The sequence below is a fragment of the Patiria miniata genome, unplaced genomic scaffold (assembly GCF_015706575.1).
Source record: "Patiria miniata isolate m_02_andy unplaced genomic scaffold, ASM1570657v1 HiC_scaffold_6, whole genome shotgun sequence".
NCBI classification, from domain to species: Eukaryota; Metazoa; Echinodermata; class Asteroidea; order Valvatida; family Asterinidae; genus Patiria; species Patiria miniata.
In genome coordinates, this window is record NW_024037073.1 from 16,155,683 (window position 1) to 16,173,103 (window position 17,421).

Here is a 17,421-nt window from a genome sequence, read left to right on the forward strand (position 1 = left end):
ACCTATAAGACATCGGAGCTATGAGGCGTCGGAGCTAGTGGCGTAGCCAGGAATTTTTCAGTGGGGGGTGGGGGGGCCGCTGGGGGGGGGGCCTGGAACATTTCATGGGGGGGGGGCGTCATGCAGGGGCGTCAATCGCTTCTCAAAAGTAGGGGGGCGGACATACCTTGATCAGAACTAATGCGAGCGCGAACGAAGCGCGAAGCACGAAGCCCTTACGGCGTGGGGTTCGGGGCCCGCTTAAGGGCCCCTAAAATAATTTGGTTCTAGATGTTCTGTGGTGTGATCTGAAGCAATTTCTTACCACTTTCCTCCATGCTTTTACTAATATTTTCTTAGCAAAAGATAATTATTTGAACATCGTTTTCGAGGTTGGAGTCATATTGAATCAGCTATCGGTATTCTGAGATATAGGCGTGGGGTTCGGGGCCCGCTTAAGGCCCCCCCCCCCAAAAAAAATTTGATTCTCGATGCTCTGTGGTGTGATCTGAGGCAATTTCTGACCACTTTAACCAATAATTATCTCAGCACAAAAGATAATAATGTAAACATTATCTTTCGAGGTTTTCTCAGCTAAAGGCATTAGAACATTTTTTGAACATTGTTTTCGAGGTTGGAGTCATTGAATCAGCCTCAGAATTCTGAGTTTTAGGCGTGGGGTTCGGGGCCCGCTTAAGGGCCCCGAAAAATGTTGGATTCTAAATGCTCTGTAGTGCTATCTGAGGCAATTTCTGACCACTTTAACCAATATTTTCTAAAGCAAGAGATACATTGTAGTACATAATAGGGCCCTGTAAATGAGACACGAGTTCAAAAATTGGGGGGGGGGGGGGGAGAGACATGTCCCCTGTCCCCCCCCCCCCCCCCCCCCCCCCCAGGATTGACGCCCATGGCGTCATGTAGATCAATGATATTTTTTTTAGAAACTCAAAATCTCAGTGGAGGGCCGACTGGGGGCGACAAGGTTTCATGGGGGGGGGGCGGTCCCCCCACGCCCCCCCCCCCCCCCCCCGGTGGCTACGCCACTGGTCGGAGCTACGAGGCGTCGGACTTATGGGGCGTCGAACTTATGAGCGGACCCCAGGGCGGAATATCCGCCTCCCCTTCAACTCTTTCCGCGAAAGCCTTGTCGTCAGTGGAAAAAAAAAAAATTCGCGACCCGAGCTGTTTTGACTTTTTAGCCTCGAGTCTTGCGCATCTTTCATTACCATAACATTCGTTAGCCATAATTCCAAAACCCATTGACCGAGTTATGAAATGTTTGGGTATGTTCATGAATTGTTCTATGCATGTACCAAGTTTTATAATTTTTGGTCACTCAATGGCCGAGATCTTAATGTTTATATATATATATTTTTTTATTAGGGGACGAAAACAGATGGAACCCGCCCCCGCCGCCCCATTTCAACCCCCCCCCCCCCCGCCCCATTTCAACCCCCCCCCCAATGACCTTGCTACGCCCCTGGCTTCAGAATCAGAACGACAGACTTTAAACGTAAATTTTATACGTAAGGCCTACTTGGGCCTACTATGATGCCCACATGCTGGCGCGGCGTCAGTTATAATTCTGAGAGAGACCATAAAACTTTACAAAAAGTTTTCTCTGCGTGTTTGAGTGGGTTCATGGTCCGGTTAAAATGCATGTTCGAATCGACGTCGTCGCTGCTCATTTTCATGGACTGTTTTTCCCCTCTGAATTTATTGTTGAGATAATTTTGTTTTTTTTTAAGGGAAAAAAGAGAATGAGAACATTGAGTGTCTCGCAACAATTCAAAGGAAAACTGAATTATGCATGACTTTGGAGCATCCCGCCTACGGAAAAAAAACAGCGCGCCGCACGACCACAATCACATGACAGCAGACACGTGACGCCATTGATAAGTGGACAATGGGTCTGGTACCTGCAATCCATAATAAAATTTTAGGTATTTGCTATCAGAGAAGCCAGACTAGTATTTATCAAAGTATTTATCATTGCACTCGATTAACGATTGATCATCAGTCATGTCAGTTACGTCAGTCGTTGAACCTTTCGTGTGATCATCAGAATTCTCTCAGTTTTGTTTGAACCCTCTTTTCATCGAAGCTGTCAAGCACTATTAAGTAGTGTTCCTGAAAATCAGCGTGCAGTAGATGGCCCACAGGCGAGATTAGTTGATGGGAAGCGGACTGAAAATCGAAAAGTTGACCGGCACTTTTGTGAATTAAAATTGGTAAGCAGTTTCCAACAAGTTTGATCATTTATGATAGTGCCCAATAGTGGATATTTTGACGGAGGTAATGACGGCAAACTAACGTTTACTAAAGGTTTGCCGGCGGCAATCCATATCAACAGAGGGCGCTGTACTCTTTAAAATAGGGCTGAATTATAAGATGTATTAAATTCGAACCAGAAGTTGTGTAGCACGTTTAGTATGGTGTAATGGTTAGGCAAAGGCTCTACATGTAGTAAGCGGGATGACTCGCGTTCGATTCCAACCGCACCACATTTTGAAGGTTTTTTTCTCATCCCCAAATAAATAATAATATTCTTCTTCTATTATTTTAACATGTCTCAAACATTTTATTGCAGAGTATTACATTTTCTTTTTCAGATTTGTGGCTCTGGAGGATTTTTTTAAAGGGAAATAAAGTCCGAAATTATAAAATGGTCTGAATCCCATCTTGTGAATACGAGGTTACAACGATAATATTGGCATGGAGCCAGACTAAAATTTGTCACCGGAAAATGTTCAAGTAAAAAAAAACAGTAACTGCGCATGTTCAGTGCATATCCGGCAAACTAACGTTTACTAAAGGTAATTTGCCGTCTCCGGCAAAATATACACTGCCTAAATGTTATTTTATTTGTATTCCAGCTCCTGATCAGATTTACATCAATTGGGGATGTCGCTGGGCTACGCCTTCGGTGCAGTGGGCGAAGTCGGGGGGCCTCACGTCCATCCGCTACCCGGCGTGGATGTCAATTGTACCGAAGTTGAGCACGGCGTGCCGTGGGTCTGGAATGTATTCCATGAGTGCGTAACCAACGACGTGCAATATGCCGGGTTCTTCCTGGGTCTGCTCTCCATTCTCTGCTGGCTGGTCGTCTTCCTACCGTGAGTGTTAAGCCCCAATTGTAGCGTTGTCCCAACTATAGTTGGGAAGATCTCAGCACTATAGTGGCATGTGGCGACCAGGGGCCATATTCATGAAAGCTTACCAAGCCTAGTTGGTTACTAAATAGGCATGTAGTTGCTTACTAAGCCTAGTTGGTAACTAATTGGTATTCATGAAACATTGCTAATGCTACATGTAGTTTCATTCTAAGTTTTTTACTAAAATTAGTGTCGATCCAGGGCAACTCTAACTAAGTCACTAGTTAGCAACTATATCATTTTTTGTTGTGCCAGACTTTGCTCAGTTGCCTTCTTGGACTTTTTCATACTTGACAGGCATTCTCTTGACTCGGATTTTAATGTGGATAATCTAATTTGAAATCATGCAATGATCTTTCAACCTGTGGAAATCTTGCACGGTGTTGGCTGAGAATAGCTGCCCCTAGCCCCATAAATGTGGCCTATTTACTGGACTGCCTCCGTAAACATAGGCCACATATCCACATGTACAAAAACGTGTCGCACTTTGCCAAATTTTGATTTTTACATTTAGGCTTAGTTTGTAAGTTTTTTTTTGCTTTAGAAGCATACTCACCCTCTTTATAGGCTAATCAGAAAGTGCTGCCTTTTTCAGATGGCAAATTTTTGTGAAATTTCAGGTTGAAATTTTGATACGCGAACGTGTGAAAATGAATCTGGAAATTTCACGAAAAATAGACATTTGAAAAAGGCAGCACTTTCTGAATAGCCTATAAAGAGGGTGAGTATGCTTCTAAAGCAAAAAAAACTTACAAACTAAGCCTAAATGTAAAAATCAAAATTTGGCAAAGTGCAACACATTTTTGTACATGTGGATGTGTGGCCTATGTTTACGGAGGCAGTCCAGTAAATAGGCCACATTTATGGGGCTAAGCTGCCCCATGCATCTTTTTTTTGTTAGTGTTTGCATCCTTATGAGTTAATAAAAAAAACACTTGTTCTCAAGCCTAGTGACAAGCTATTGGCATCCCAACTACAGCATCGTCCCATCTATAGTTGGGACTGTCCACAGTGTAGTTAAGATGATCCTGACTCATTGTTGGGAGCGTCTCAACTATACTTGGGATTGTCCCAACTACAGTTGGAACATTGCAATAGTTTGGGCGTACATCCCCAGTTGCTTGTTCTTTGTGATCTTGTGATTAACTGATAATTCAATTTGTAATTAACTTATCGTTGACTTTAGTATTATGGACAGAATTAGTTTTCACATTGTCTTTTTGATCTTACGTTTATATCCACTGCTGAAAAAAAACAGTAGCATTTGCAATTTAAAATATATTGTTCAAGAAAGCCGAACCTCTATTAAGCATTAACATATAAACAAATAATGGGATCATTTACTACTAATGAAAGGTCAAAACGTGGCACCACGAAATCTTTCAACAAAGTGACAGATTTCCTCAGAAAACTTACATCTTACCGGTACATACATACATTGCATGTAGCTTGAAAGAACCTAGATTCTTCTTAGGTGAATGAAAACCTGTTGCGAGTCTCTGAAATTATCTGTTAGGAAGCCTGATAAGTGACGAAGGTCAGCCAGTCAAGGCAGTAACCTCAGATTGTTGACTTGATAATCATACTGTTTCCTTTTGTATTATGGTACACGGTAAATAGTGTTCATTTGAAACAATGAAATTGACAGCATTTTCAATGTCATTGTGAAGCCTTGACCCAGGCTGAGATCGTGATTGAAGATAAACATGCTAAACAAATGCAGGCCATCTTCACTCACTCATTACAAAACACAATTCTCTGAAGTTGCCATAAGACAAAGCTTTCGTAGGTTCTGTGTCTTTAACTAGCCAATGTTTGAGGGATAAATTTAGATGGTAAAAAGTGTTTTTTCCAACTTTGTGCATGGGAGAAAAAAAAGATTAAATTCGAACCACTATGCTACACTAACACACATGCAGACAATGTACAGTGTATAGTAAGTGTGTTTTCTTTTTCACAAATCTAAACAATGCACTGTATCTTATTGTGAGTCACAAATACATGTAGATAGACTAAAACCATAAACAATAGACATGATAGAACTTATCTAATAATACTGTTTTTCAGGGAACAAACAATTGTTTTGTTATTTCTTTTAAAATAACAAGAAAAAAGATAAAGTAAGTTTGAATATTTGGCTTGTGTTTAGCACAGTTCTATGTGAGGTATGGCTGGGCTGAATTTACCAAATTTTGGAATAGTCAATCATCAAATTCCCTAATAGCATTTATTACCAATATAATATTGAAAATCGTGATGAGCCGTCTTAAGAATAATTATGACGAAAAACATGAGTGATGTTATTTTATTCGTTTAAGTAGAGTGGTTCTGTTTTTTGTCAAATGCCACTTTTTTTGTGTGAACAGCCACTTTAAGAATCTTTAAAACCTTGCAAAAATATATCAATATACATAATTTTCATTAAACTAAAATTAACCTCCATGTCATGACGAATATTTGAATAGTCAATCAAAGCTAAGTTCCAATTATCGGATACTGAAGTACCGGTACTTGAAACTGCGCAACACTAGTGTGAAGCAGCGTCTATGCCACAGCTAGGGCAAAGAGTTTACATGTAGACTGTTTTTAATGGGGATCGATTTTTTGTTTCTCGTTTCAGACAATTCTACGAAGCTTTCAAGAATGGCAAGATGGACGAGGCCTTATCCCCACTTTTCCTCTTCTGCTGGTTTCTAGGCGACGTGTCCAATCTGGTCGGCAGCATACTAAGCAATCAGCTAGGAACGCAGGTGGGTGCTAGTACCTCACACTGCTGAAAACACTTCACACAGGCATTGGGGAGCATGTTCAAGCAGTGACTTGAGGCCTTTTCACACTGTCCAATGTCTCCGGGTTGGAACTGGTTCCAACCCCGAGATTTTTTTCAACCCTTTTCCCACTTTGAGAATTTGTAGTGTGGATACACAGGGGCCGTAGCCGGATTGAATGTTACACGGTTCAGGTAGCGGCTGTTCCCGTAACAGTGTGAACGTTGCGTCTCTCCGATCCGTGTCGAAAACTACTCTGGCTGAACTGGGTTGGTTTCAACACGGAGATAGTGTGAAAAGGTCTTAAGGTTAAGGCCAAAAAAAAAAACTATTCGGTCTCTGGTCAGACCAAAGTTCCGGAATTGACGCGGGGACGCGGCTGTTTTTTTTTTTTTCAAGCTTGGTTTGTACAGACAAGGTGGGGTACTATTGTGCTATTTGGTGTCCTCATGTACATTGGTGTCCTCCATAATTTGCCTTGGTGCTCTCGATCATTTGCCTTGGTGCAATTTCCCATTCCTTGGTGCTCTTTGGTAAAAAAAAAAAAAATGAGGAGGTGCGGCAATAGAGGGCGCTGTTGGAGCTACCGCAGAACATTTTGGAAAAAAAAAGATTGACGCGCATGATTAAAATCGACGCGTGCGCTGACCAGAGACCAAATTATTTTTTTTTTTGGCCTAACCACAGTGGGACTACTTACTCGAAACACAGAATGGGTGAACTGTACTCTAGTCGACTATTTGGAATTGGAGCCTGGGGCGTGGTTGCATCACTGGTTCCCAATAGCCGCGATTTTCACAATACACAGTGGGAAGTCAGCACCAAGACGTTTTGCCCAGCTTTTGTACGAGAGGCGTTTGGGCATTGCTATAAGTGCATGTGCGTAATAATAATAATAATAATAATAGTGAATTTTTATAAAGCACACGTATCCACCAGGACTGGTGCTCAAGGCGCTTCATCATTATTACCCCTGCTCATTGGGCCCATGAAACATTCCAAATACCATCTCAGCTCCCTGGGGAGTATACAGCTCGATGCAGCCTGTTAGGCGCAAGGAAGCTAATTCAATCACAATAACCAACACTGCCCTCGTTGGTACCCATTTACTCCTGGGTGGAGAGAAGCAATGAGTGACAAAGTGCCTTGCCCAAGGGCACACCCACCATGACCCCGCCAGGACTCGAACCCACAACCTGCAGCTTTACCCGCAGACCACGAACCAGAGCCCTTAACCACGAGGCCACAGCACTCCACACATCACATCAGTCACATCACAAAGCAAATCGCATCACAAAGCAAACAAGCATCACAAAGCAAACAAGTAGTTGATTGATGGTCCACACCCTAATATTAATAACTTTCCGCCTTTTGATTTTCATCCTGATGAATATTCTCTTCCGTTTTGCAGATAGCTGTGGCTTATTACTACATAGGAATGGATGCTCTGGTTCTACTGCAGTTCACGTACTACTACATCAAGAACCGGAGAAGAAGACACATAGGAGGTTGGTTTAGAGTGTGATTGATTTTCAAAAATTTCATGGACTATCAGCACAACTTCCACTCTCAAGAGTAACAATATATATGACAGCCACTTGCAGGCCTTTACCCGCATGCACTTGGTGCCCACATACAGACATTAGGGACCATCCATAATTACCTAAGACAGTTTACCCATTCCTGTTGGTCGAGAGCCCATCTCATGGATGGTTTTAAACGGTTGATAAACAACCAACTGGTTTTAAACACTTTTCTGGTGTCACATAAATTTGGACTCCTACGAAGTCTGGTCCCTTTCACTCTGTTATTGGTTGAACCTCGTAACACGTGAGCAGTCACTGTCCTCTTTATCTTCAGTTAGGCATGTAATACTACCAATAGTTCGTATTTCATCGAGTCCTAAATCCACACTACACTGGTACTGCTACATTTAACTCCACATCGCGCAGTACGCACCAACGCGCACTCCAATCTCCATGTCAGGAGATTTTTGGTATTATTCACGAAAGGCACATACCATGCAGTAAAATGGGTGAACAAAATCATTGAGGTTTGCAGAAATATGACTCACATACAGACCTGGTTTCCTTAAAGCTATAGTCCATCATTTGTAATTTGTGCATTTTGTTCGTTTGAAGCAACAAAAGAGTTCAAAATCTAATGAAGGATACTGAGCAACTAACCTGATGAAGTTTCAGCTAAGCTTCAGCTGTACATTCCGAGAAAAACAGCATTCTAAGATCTCAATTTCAAATCAAAAGTTACTGAATCATGTTTTGAATTGTTTTGAATTGCAGCTATATGCGGCGTCGCGCACTGATCCGACGAATTACAACAACCGCGCGCGCGTGTGTGCGTCGTTCCAATACTTGTGCGCGCTGCGCTGAATAACAAAACGAACTACTAATTTAAATTTTCCTACGGTGCTTCTTAAGAATCACCGTTGGAAAGGCCTTCTTTCGTTGATTACTTCAAAATGACAGCTTCCCAGAAAGAATAATTTCACAGGGAGTTCAGTTCCCTTACTATCTTTCAACCAAGTTTGTTTTTCAACAGTAATTATGCCAGTTACTTTTCGGATGGCTGCAAATGATGGACTATAGCTTTAATGATCACAGTAAAAGACATGCGCAGCTGAAACACCTTGCGTTTGTTCACAGAACTATGTAAGGCTGCTTGTTTATGTTTTTGTTTTTTGTTTTTGCTGCACAGAGCTACGGGTCAGCTACGACAGCATGGCCAAGACGAATCGCAACCAGGTCATCTACTGCACGGGCGGCCTCCTCCTACTGGCCAGCACCACCTGGTTTTCGCTGTCGCCATGGCGACAGGCCGCAGTGCATCCTGGGAGCAGGGCTGCAGGCAGGACGTTACTAGGGCTGGAGGAGTCGCCTGCCACTATATGCAAGGTTCCGTTCCTGAGCACGGGCGACTGCATGTTTTATGTGAGTACTTTGGTTACTTTGTTTCAGAGAGTGTGGACTAGTGGTTAGGTTAGGAACGAACCATTGCGAGAAATAAAGGCTTTAAGTGTATTTCGAATACGGACCCCAATTGACCAAATTTAGTTTACGTATGCGTAAATGAGAATTTTTCTTCCCAAGTCAAAAACTGGGCATCATAATAAGAGGGTGCAACTCAAACCGTATTAACCTAACTCCCTAGGCATTTTTGCTAGGATGTAGCCTCAATCTTGCAAAGTCCTCCAACTGCCTCCATGTAAAAATTGCATACAGCCTCGGTCCTGCAAAATCCTCCGTTATTTCTTGAATGTGGTCCTTGGAGGGGTGACCACTGCCTTAATCCTGCAAAATCCTCCGGCAATCACTGTCAATATGTTGAGGCAGGGCCAGTGACATCCTGGAGCAGTGCGGAGGATTTCAAGCATAATTGTTGTAGGCCTTAAATTTACGCATGGCCGAGTATAAACGACACCAGGTCCGGCCCAAGATCTTGACATAGTGCATCCTTCAAAATCAGCAACACACTTTTGCCATGTAACCTCAATCCTGCAAAAATCCTCCATTTTGTAAAGATGTTTTGGAGGATTTGGTAAGGCAGGCCTAAGTTCCTTCATTTGTAGTTTACTCTTATCCTATTTTTTTTTTGCTTTGTTCATCTTTCAGACTGACAAAGAGATCATTGGTTATGCCTGTGGGTGCGTATCAGCATTCTTCTACTTGACATCTCGCATCCCTCAACTTTATAAAAACGTGAGTTTGTTATTTGTGGCCGACAGTTTTTCCCAGATTGTCCCAACACTTTTGATACTCTTGTGGACCACAATATTTTGCTGCACCAGTATTTACAAGTACTATGTCACACTTGCTAGATTGAATGTTGTGGTCATATGATACCGACTTTCAGCAAACTGTTCTATTTTTGCACTACTTGACTTCACATGAATTATAGACTTATACGGCGAACAAAATAAGAAGCCATTTGTTTCGAGATGGAATCACGTCAGCAAGCATGCCGCACGCATTCTTAACCCCTTAAGGACGGGGTGTAATGGGGACATTCCTCCACACAGAGAGCAAGTGGCCCGCATGACTGCACAGCCTTTGTGTGGTAGCGGGACTGCACAAAAGCAGCAGCTGTGGAACTACCGACTAGCCGTGTGCCACGGCATACCACAGCTGGCAACTGCATTCCAATGTGGATTAGCGGCCGCGGCCATGACCGCTTCCTGTACGCATGGGGTTAAAGACAAGGAGCGCGTGTGTTTTAGTAACCACTATTGGTCGAAGGAGCGCGGAGTACGTGTGTTGCTATACCTGAGCGCGACTCGAGCGAGTGCGGTGCCACCTCAGAAATAGTTGTTGCCGAATTAGTCGATAAACAAACCCCGCGGCAGCCATTTTCTGCGGTGGCACCAGCCTCGCGCGAGTCGCGCTCGGGCAGTGCGCACGCACTCCGGGTTCCTTCGACTAATAGGGTTTCCGAGATGCGCGTGAGCACTGTCTTTAAGAACGCGTGCAGCATGCGCGTGAACGTGACACCACCGCAGTAACGGCTTCTAATTCTAGTTGCCGGATTCCACTATAGGGGCTTACAAAGTATTGATGTTTATTGAAAAATACGTGGAAATCTTTCATTTCTTTGCTGTTTCACCCTCCACTGAATAAACATTTCCAGGTGGGGTACCCTTGAGTAATATCAACGTGTCAGTGTTGATTTTGTGCAAATTTTCTTTTGTGTCGCCAATTTCCATTTTTTTATGTCCGTTTGATTCTGTTTTAGTTCAAGCGCAAGTCAGTGGAGGGCGTGGCCATCTTGATGTTCATCTTGACGGTTCTCGGCAACGTCCTCTACGGCATGTCAATCATCATGGAGGGCACAACGGTTGTCTTTTTCGTGCGACACTTCCCCTGGCTCGTGGGTAGCCTGGGCACGCTCTGCTTCGACTGCACTGTATCCTTTTTTTGTTATCACCGTGGAGGCCACAAACAGGCTAGGGAGAAGTCTTGTGGGAAACGCAATGGGAGGTAACTGTCCCTTGAAAGAGTTAAAGATATTTTCTTTCTTTTTTTGAATTTTTTTTTTTTTAAATTTTTCTTGCAAAACAAAGGAATTAACTTTTGATCAAGACTTTACAAATTATTCATAAGATGGACTTTACAAATGTTGAATAGTATGCAGTGGGACAATAACTCAGACGGATCATTTTGTGCATTGGAGGTGCATAATCAACACAAAATAATATAGGCTGCACATGCTCCAAGGAGAAGAGTTTTTAACATAAAGTATACAATTTCAAATTTAGTAACAAGAAAACATAATCGATCTTGCTGGGTGGCATAGTGTGTAAAGCACTTGCCTCTCACCGCTGTGGTTCGGGCTCGATTCCCGCCTTGGGTCATATGTAAGTAGAGTTGTTCGTTGATTCTCTCCTGTGCCACGAGGGTTTTCTTCCCTCCGCAAAAATCAACACTTTCAATCTCTGGCTGTGCTCCGTAGTTAGACATGGGGCAGCCTAAGGCGCCTTTACAATGCCTTCAGCTCGACCACTTTGTAGCTGCCTCCTCCCCAATTCAGCTTCTGCTGCGAGTAACGATAATTAGCCCCCCCCCCCTTATTATTATTGAAGTACGGAGAGAGCAACTTTATGAATTCACAAATTTGTTGTTACAGAACATTGCAGTCAATTTTCTGAATGGATTGCACAGGCCTGATTCTTGAAAACAAGAAAAACTTTTCCTTAACTCAGTCCACCTCAGGTGCTGGTGCAGTTTCGTCTGTACAGGAAGCGACCGCCGGGGTATGTGGGGATTGACGGGGACGAGACGAGAGGTTTACTGACGCCAAACAGACCATCCGACGACGAGGGTTTCTACAGGGCGGCCAACGGGATAAACACTTAGAAAATGTTTGAGATAATTACCAACGGTTGCCTAAAATGAATTTGGGTCATTTTATTAATTTGGGGTCCACTTTTTTTCCTGTCCCTGTTACATCTGACATCTTTGATTAAATAATTCTGATGCACTCACTATTGCAGTTGTCCTCAAAGAGTGGTTTTGAACGGCAAACTACCTACAAATAAATTAATCATTTGAAGTATTTTTTTAATGATACTTGAATGACAAATTACAAAGTACCAAGGTAACAGGGACAGGAAAAATGTAACACTTTGGACCCTTAATTTAAAGAATGACCATGTTGGACAATGTTGCTTTGAGCAAGATGCTTTGGGGAGAAAGTTGGCGAGCATGTTGACATTTTGTGTGTGTAAATTAAGCAACTTGAAGAGGCAGATTTGAACCTTGAGAAGTTTTAGGGAATTCCAGAGTTAGCAGTTTTAACTAACATCAGGGTAAGCAATTGTTTTCAGAACCACAAGCCAATATCATGGCGATCATAAGCACAGACTTGCGTACCAGAAAATATCTGCTTTATAGCAGAAGCCGGTTACCAGCCAAGATGTCATGCGGTTTTCATTGCATGTGACTGGTTCTTGGCTGGTATTCTGCTTCGCACACAAACTTTCCAAGCAATATTCAATGCTTAATTAACAGGGCCCAATTTCATAGAGCTGCTTAAGCATAAAATTTGCTTAAGCACAAAACAAACCTTGCTTAATATAATCATGTTACCGGCCAAAACTCCATGCGATGTACATTGCTTGTGACTGGTATTTAACTGTTGTTTACTTAGCATAACAATCGCACGGAGTTTCGGTGGGTAACCTGATTATATTAAGCAAACTTGTTTTTGCTTAAGCAAATTTTTTGCCCTGGGCCCTGGTCTGTGAACTGCCACTGAATATTCATGAGGTGACATCACCAAGGGAAGATAGTGTTTGTCAGGGTGTTAATGAAACTACCTCAGAAATTCACAATGCACTTGTCTGGTGCATTTAACACATGCCCGTCCATTCCATGCCTAAAGAACTTGATGACATAAATTTTGGGTACAAAAGAATTGCCAAGTATAGCATGTATAGAGGGGTATGTATTTATGGGAAGTACAGGAATCAGGAAGGGTACTCAATTGAAAAAAAACCCAAGGGGTACCCATTAAAGCAACCCAACCCCAAAATTCCATTTCGGAAGTTTCTGTTCAGATAGTTCACAAAGGTTCGCTTGATAATACTACCACATTGGTGCGTCAGTACAGCAATTCATGCGTGTAAAGTGAGCTTTATACAGCCTGTCTAAAAAAAATGGTACAATCGAAAACGATTTTTTTTCAATATTAAATCTCAACATAAGTAAGTCGTTTTGAGCATCACATTAAAGAAAAAAGACCAGGCTTTCCAATACTTTTTGTTTCATCTCATTTGCTTTTGTCCATACAGAGATAACTCCAGTTTACTGCGAAACACAAAAATCAAGTTTGTGCCACTTTCTGGGTGTGAGCTTCAAGACAGCATGGCACAGTACTCGAAACAACTCTGCCCATGCATAAAAGTGGCACAAAATCTATTTTGGTGTATCGCACTAAATTGATTATATCTCTGAATTGACAAAAGCAAATAAGATCAAACAAATACTATTGGAAAGCCCAGTCTTTGTTCTTTAATATTATGCCAAGTAAGAATGACTTATTTTGAAATTTCATATTTAACCAATTGTTTTTCTGATTGTACCATTTTTTTTTGAGACAGGCTGTAGCTTCTTGGTAAAAACTGCAACTGTCGCGAGCGTCATAAACGTGAAATATGTTTTGTTGTTCCATGTAGCGTGGTTTTCACTTTGAAAATTCCCCACGAATAACATTCAAAACATTTTTTTTTTGTCGTTGTCTGAGAAGTTACTAAGTAAATCTGGAACTGGTTCCTGACATCAGCGGTCGGGTACTCGGGTATCTGGTTCAGACGCACAGCTCTACAAGTTTTAAAAACAATATAAAAATTGCAACTAGTTTTCAACGTCACAAAACTGATGGTACTGAAATCACCAATTAAATTTGCCATATTTCATGTGACTGTGTGTGTGTACATGTGTTCAGCCAAAATTGCACCATTTTATTTCTAGATGAGGGCCAGTAAACTTTATACTTTGTGGTCACGTTTTAGCCGTTAGTATTGACCATTTTTTGTTTATTGTTTAAATATTACAGGTGTACAATGTATAATTTCTCTCGTAGGTTTCAGGGTAGAATGTTTTTAGCTTGGGTAAGTTTGTTTCAGCTTGTGCCAATTGCTTTTTTAAAATTTTTATTTGTCTAGGTTTTACAGAACTATTTTTGTGTGTGTTTTAGGGTTGTAGTAAGTAAGTTTGTATTCAAACAATGTTTTATTGGTTGCATTTGTGCAGATTTTTGAAAATGTTCATTTTGAGGGACAGGGTTATCTATAGAGTTCTGGATGTTTTTGTTTCTTTTTTAAATGTAACATCTTCCATTTTTTATAAATATAGCATTTAGTTTTATTTGGTTTCGCTTATATTGGCAATTTCATAGAATCATTATGGTTTACATGCCGAGGCTCTGCTAAAAAATAATATTTTAAATTTTTATTTCTTCGCCGTGGCGTAACCAGGGGGAGGGAGAAACCCCCTAGCTAATTCAAGGAAAACCTTGAAAATGAGTTCTGATTTTCCAGGCAGGGAAAACTTCGGGAATTCAGGGGAAAAAAACCCAAAGAAAACAGGAAAAACTCAAGACAGAAAATTGAAATAAATTAAAATCATTGTAAGCACAGGCCACCACTCCATTGCATATGGTGAGGAATGGATGACTATAATAAGGGGCTAAGGGAGGCCGTTGCTTGTCGACAGGTTGCCTGTGTATTATCAGTATCTTAGTTGCTTTGCTGCAACTACCTATTGAATTCCAAGCAACCCAGTTAAAATGAAAATATCAGGTACAAGATTTTTCAGACTTTTGTCTGAAATCATCCTGTTGAGAAAGACATTATCAGGGTTGAAAGACGTGCATCTTTCAGACTTTTCACCCAATTCTCAGACTTTCCTAAATTGACAATCTCATCTCCGAAATATTACTCATTGAATTTTGGATATTTACTCAGGTAAATTTCAGGGAAAACTCGAGCCTTGACCAAGGCTATCAGCTTGTTCCCATACGAGCTTGTTCCCGCTACCGCACACCGCGCGCACCGCGACACAATCACTAGTTGTACTATACCGTTAGCCCCAACGACCCTTGCGTGTGCTTTGTGTGCATGTACGTACGCCCCACACACACTTCCGCAAACAGCCGTACAGTAAGTCGAGGCGGAAGAACTCGACTTACTGTACGGCTGTTTGCGGAAGTGTGTGTGGGGCGTACGTACATGCACACAAAGCACACGCAAGGGTCGTTGGGGATAACGGTATAGTACAACATTGTGTCGCTGCGCGCGTGGTGTGTTGTAGTGGGAACAAGCTCGTATGGGAACAAGCTGATAGCCTTGGTCAAGGCTAGGAAAACTCCTGTCAATTTTGTTTTCATAAAGTGCTGGGAACCCTGTGGAGAGCTCAGCACTTAAATGTATTCAACGCCCAAACAAAATGTGCAAATACAATAACTGCAATTGAATTTCATTTTTGGAACGGTAACTTGAGTTCTATTCATAAGATGAATTTGCATCATAAAAGACATCTGCACTAGAAAGCAGGAGGTCGTGGGTTCGAGTCCCACCTGAGTGATTTTTTTTTTCCAACTTTCACTCGGGGGCTAACACCTCAGCATACAGTGTTTATACGTCGGTAAAGGGCAAAACCTAATATTGATGAACTGGAGTTATGTACATGTCACAATGAAACTGCAAGGGTAGGTTTGGGGAAATTCACTCCTGTCAGGAAATTCACTTTCTTTCTTCATTCTTCCGAAAGAAAATTCTTTTCTTTACTATATCTTCATCATGTGAAAGGTAATAAGAACACAAGTACACAATTTTGAAGTACTATTGGTAGGAAGAGCCGCCTACCTCGCCGAGAAAAACTGGAAAATCCAGATTGACAATTGTTCAATTGAAAACCAATACCAGGCACTAAGGGCCGCTTAAACTTGACACAAAGGTCAAAGTGGCGCAGCATCAGTTCGGCGCCCAACACCGACGGTGGCCACGTAAAACCCCCATCGTGGGAGGAACCGTGGGCGCGACCCAAGTGTTGGACAAAGGTCACGCACCCTTGCTCCGAATGACACTGCGTACTGATGCCCAAGCGGGCGGGAGGGTTGGGGAGAGCGAGATAAGGTTGCTCAACCGAGAATGAAGTTGAATAGGCAACTTGGCATTTATAAGAAACGGCTTCACAAAGAGTTACGTAACAAAGCGCGCAAGGAATTAGCGCGCTGCACCTGTCTTACGATAACGTAAAGAAAAGTCACTTTTGAGTGAAGTATAAGCCAGTCTAAAGGTTGGACAATAACTGTAATTTCTTTTGATCACGTAACCAAAGATTGAATGCATCAAAGAAAGTATAAGAGAAGTACATGAAATGCCTATCAGTGACAAAACTTAGTTAATTTTGCTCAGTTGATGACAATCGTTTGATGACAATCGTCAGTACAAAAAGGCAATTTTTTGTTGTAATTGAAATAATGCACATGGTCTCTTTTAAAAGTTACATTTTTTTTTCAGATCTATGTGCTGTTTTTAGCCAGACAGCTGTGCAAGTGTCATTTCCGTTTCACATTCTATTTTCCTTCCACGAAGTTATGAATTTTATGTCTTCAAATAATGTGCAGTTTTGTTTTGGGGTGGGTTTTTGTTTTTTCGGGGTTTTTTTTGGCTTCAATTTGTAGTGTGTTTGTATATTGCAATTGTGTTTAAATTTGCAGAAATTTCATCGCAACAGTCTTCCGTTTTGTCTTTGTCATTTACTTACCAATAAACACTACAAGCATAGGAAACTTCAAATTCAGTTGTACTGGGGTGTATATAATTCTGTTGTTTTATTAGGTTCATCTCTCAGTTTTTAATATTCTATATAATATACATCTCATAAAAAAACGTGCTCCTTAAAGTTGCATTCCCTGTCCTATTGTCGTTGCATTTCTTAAGCAATACAAAAGTTATTCACTTTCGAATGAGAATGGAGAATGAGACATGGACTATCTAACCCTGTGCAGCGTTTACAAAAAATGTTTACACAAACTCGCCAACTGGGGCCCTTTGGGCCACAGGTACTTCCCCGCACTGCGCAAGACCCTATTCATGTCAAAACAACAAAAAGCCACGTGCCAGACAGTGTCCAGGCAGTTGCCAGACAGGGCACTTAAAAGATAACTGACTGGCGGCTGTGGTTTGCGGCTATGAAGGGAGATGGCTGTGTCAAGTTACAGGTGTTTGTATATGTTTCAATGAGACTTGGCAGGAGGCCTGGTCGAAAGTTTGTTGACACGGCCTGGGTGAAGCCCTGGCTGCAAAGTTCATTGAACCAGCTTATTTGGCAAGGGTTGAATGAGGATTAGATGGAAGGTGACCGTCATTGGCCCTCAATTTTTTTTTTAATTCAAAAAATTCAGTCACCTGATCGTAAAATGGAACCAGGTCACTCTGCAGAGGGCTAAAAAATCAGACCATGTTTAGTATTTGAATTTTTACTTAACAAATTTTGAAT

At 41.8% G+C, this 17,421-nt stretch overlaps 1 protein-coding gene across 1 annotated transcript; it reads left to right on the plus strand.

Annotated features, from left to right (window-relative positions):
- The first annotated feature begins 1,978 nt into the window (after nucleotides 1-1,978).
- LOC119743016 (lysosomal amino acid transporter 1 homolog) lies at nucleotides 1,979-12,901 on the plus strand. The gene is made up of 8 exons (XM_038219324.1): nucleotides 1,979-2,213; nucleotides 2,859-3,098; nucleotides 5,758-5,887; nucleotides 7,317-7,413; nucleotides 8,621-8,853; nucleotides 9,535-9,621; nucleotides 10,652-10,822; nucleotides 11,629-12,901. The coding sequence occupies exons 2-8, from the start codon at nucleotides 2,887-2,889 to the stop codon at nucleotides 11,770-11,772; spliced, it is 1,074 nt and encodes a 357-aa protein (XP_038075252.1). The 5' UTR covers nucleotides 1,979-2,213; nucleotides 2,859-2,886; the 3' UTR covers nucleotides 11,773-12,901.
- The last annotated feature ends 4,520 nt before the right edge of the window (nucleotides 12,902-17,421 follow it).

Bases quoted from the DNA above. Each gene is read 5' to 3' on its own strand.
- LOC119743016 (XM_038219324.1), top strand. From the start codon at position 2,887: ATGTCGCTGGGCTACGCCTTCGGTGCAGTGGGCGAAGTCGGGGGGCCT. The intron at 3,099-5,757 runs GTGAGTGTTAAG...TTCTCGTTTCAG, and splicing joins TGGCTGGTCGTCTTCCTACC to ACAATTCTACGAAGCTTTCA. The intron at 8,854-9,534 runs GTGAGTACTTTG...TTCATCTTTCAG, and splicing joins CGGGCGACTGCATGTTTTAT to ACTGACAAAGAGATCATTGG.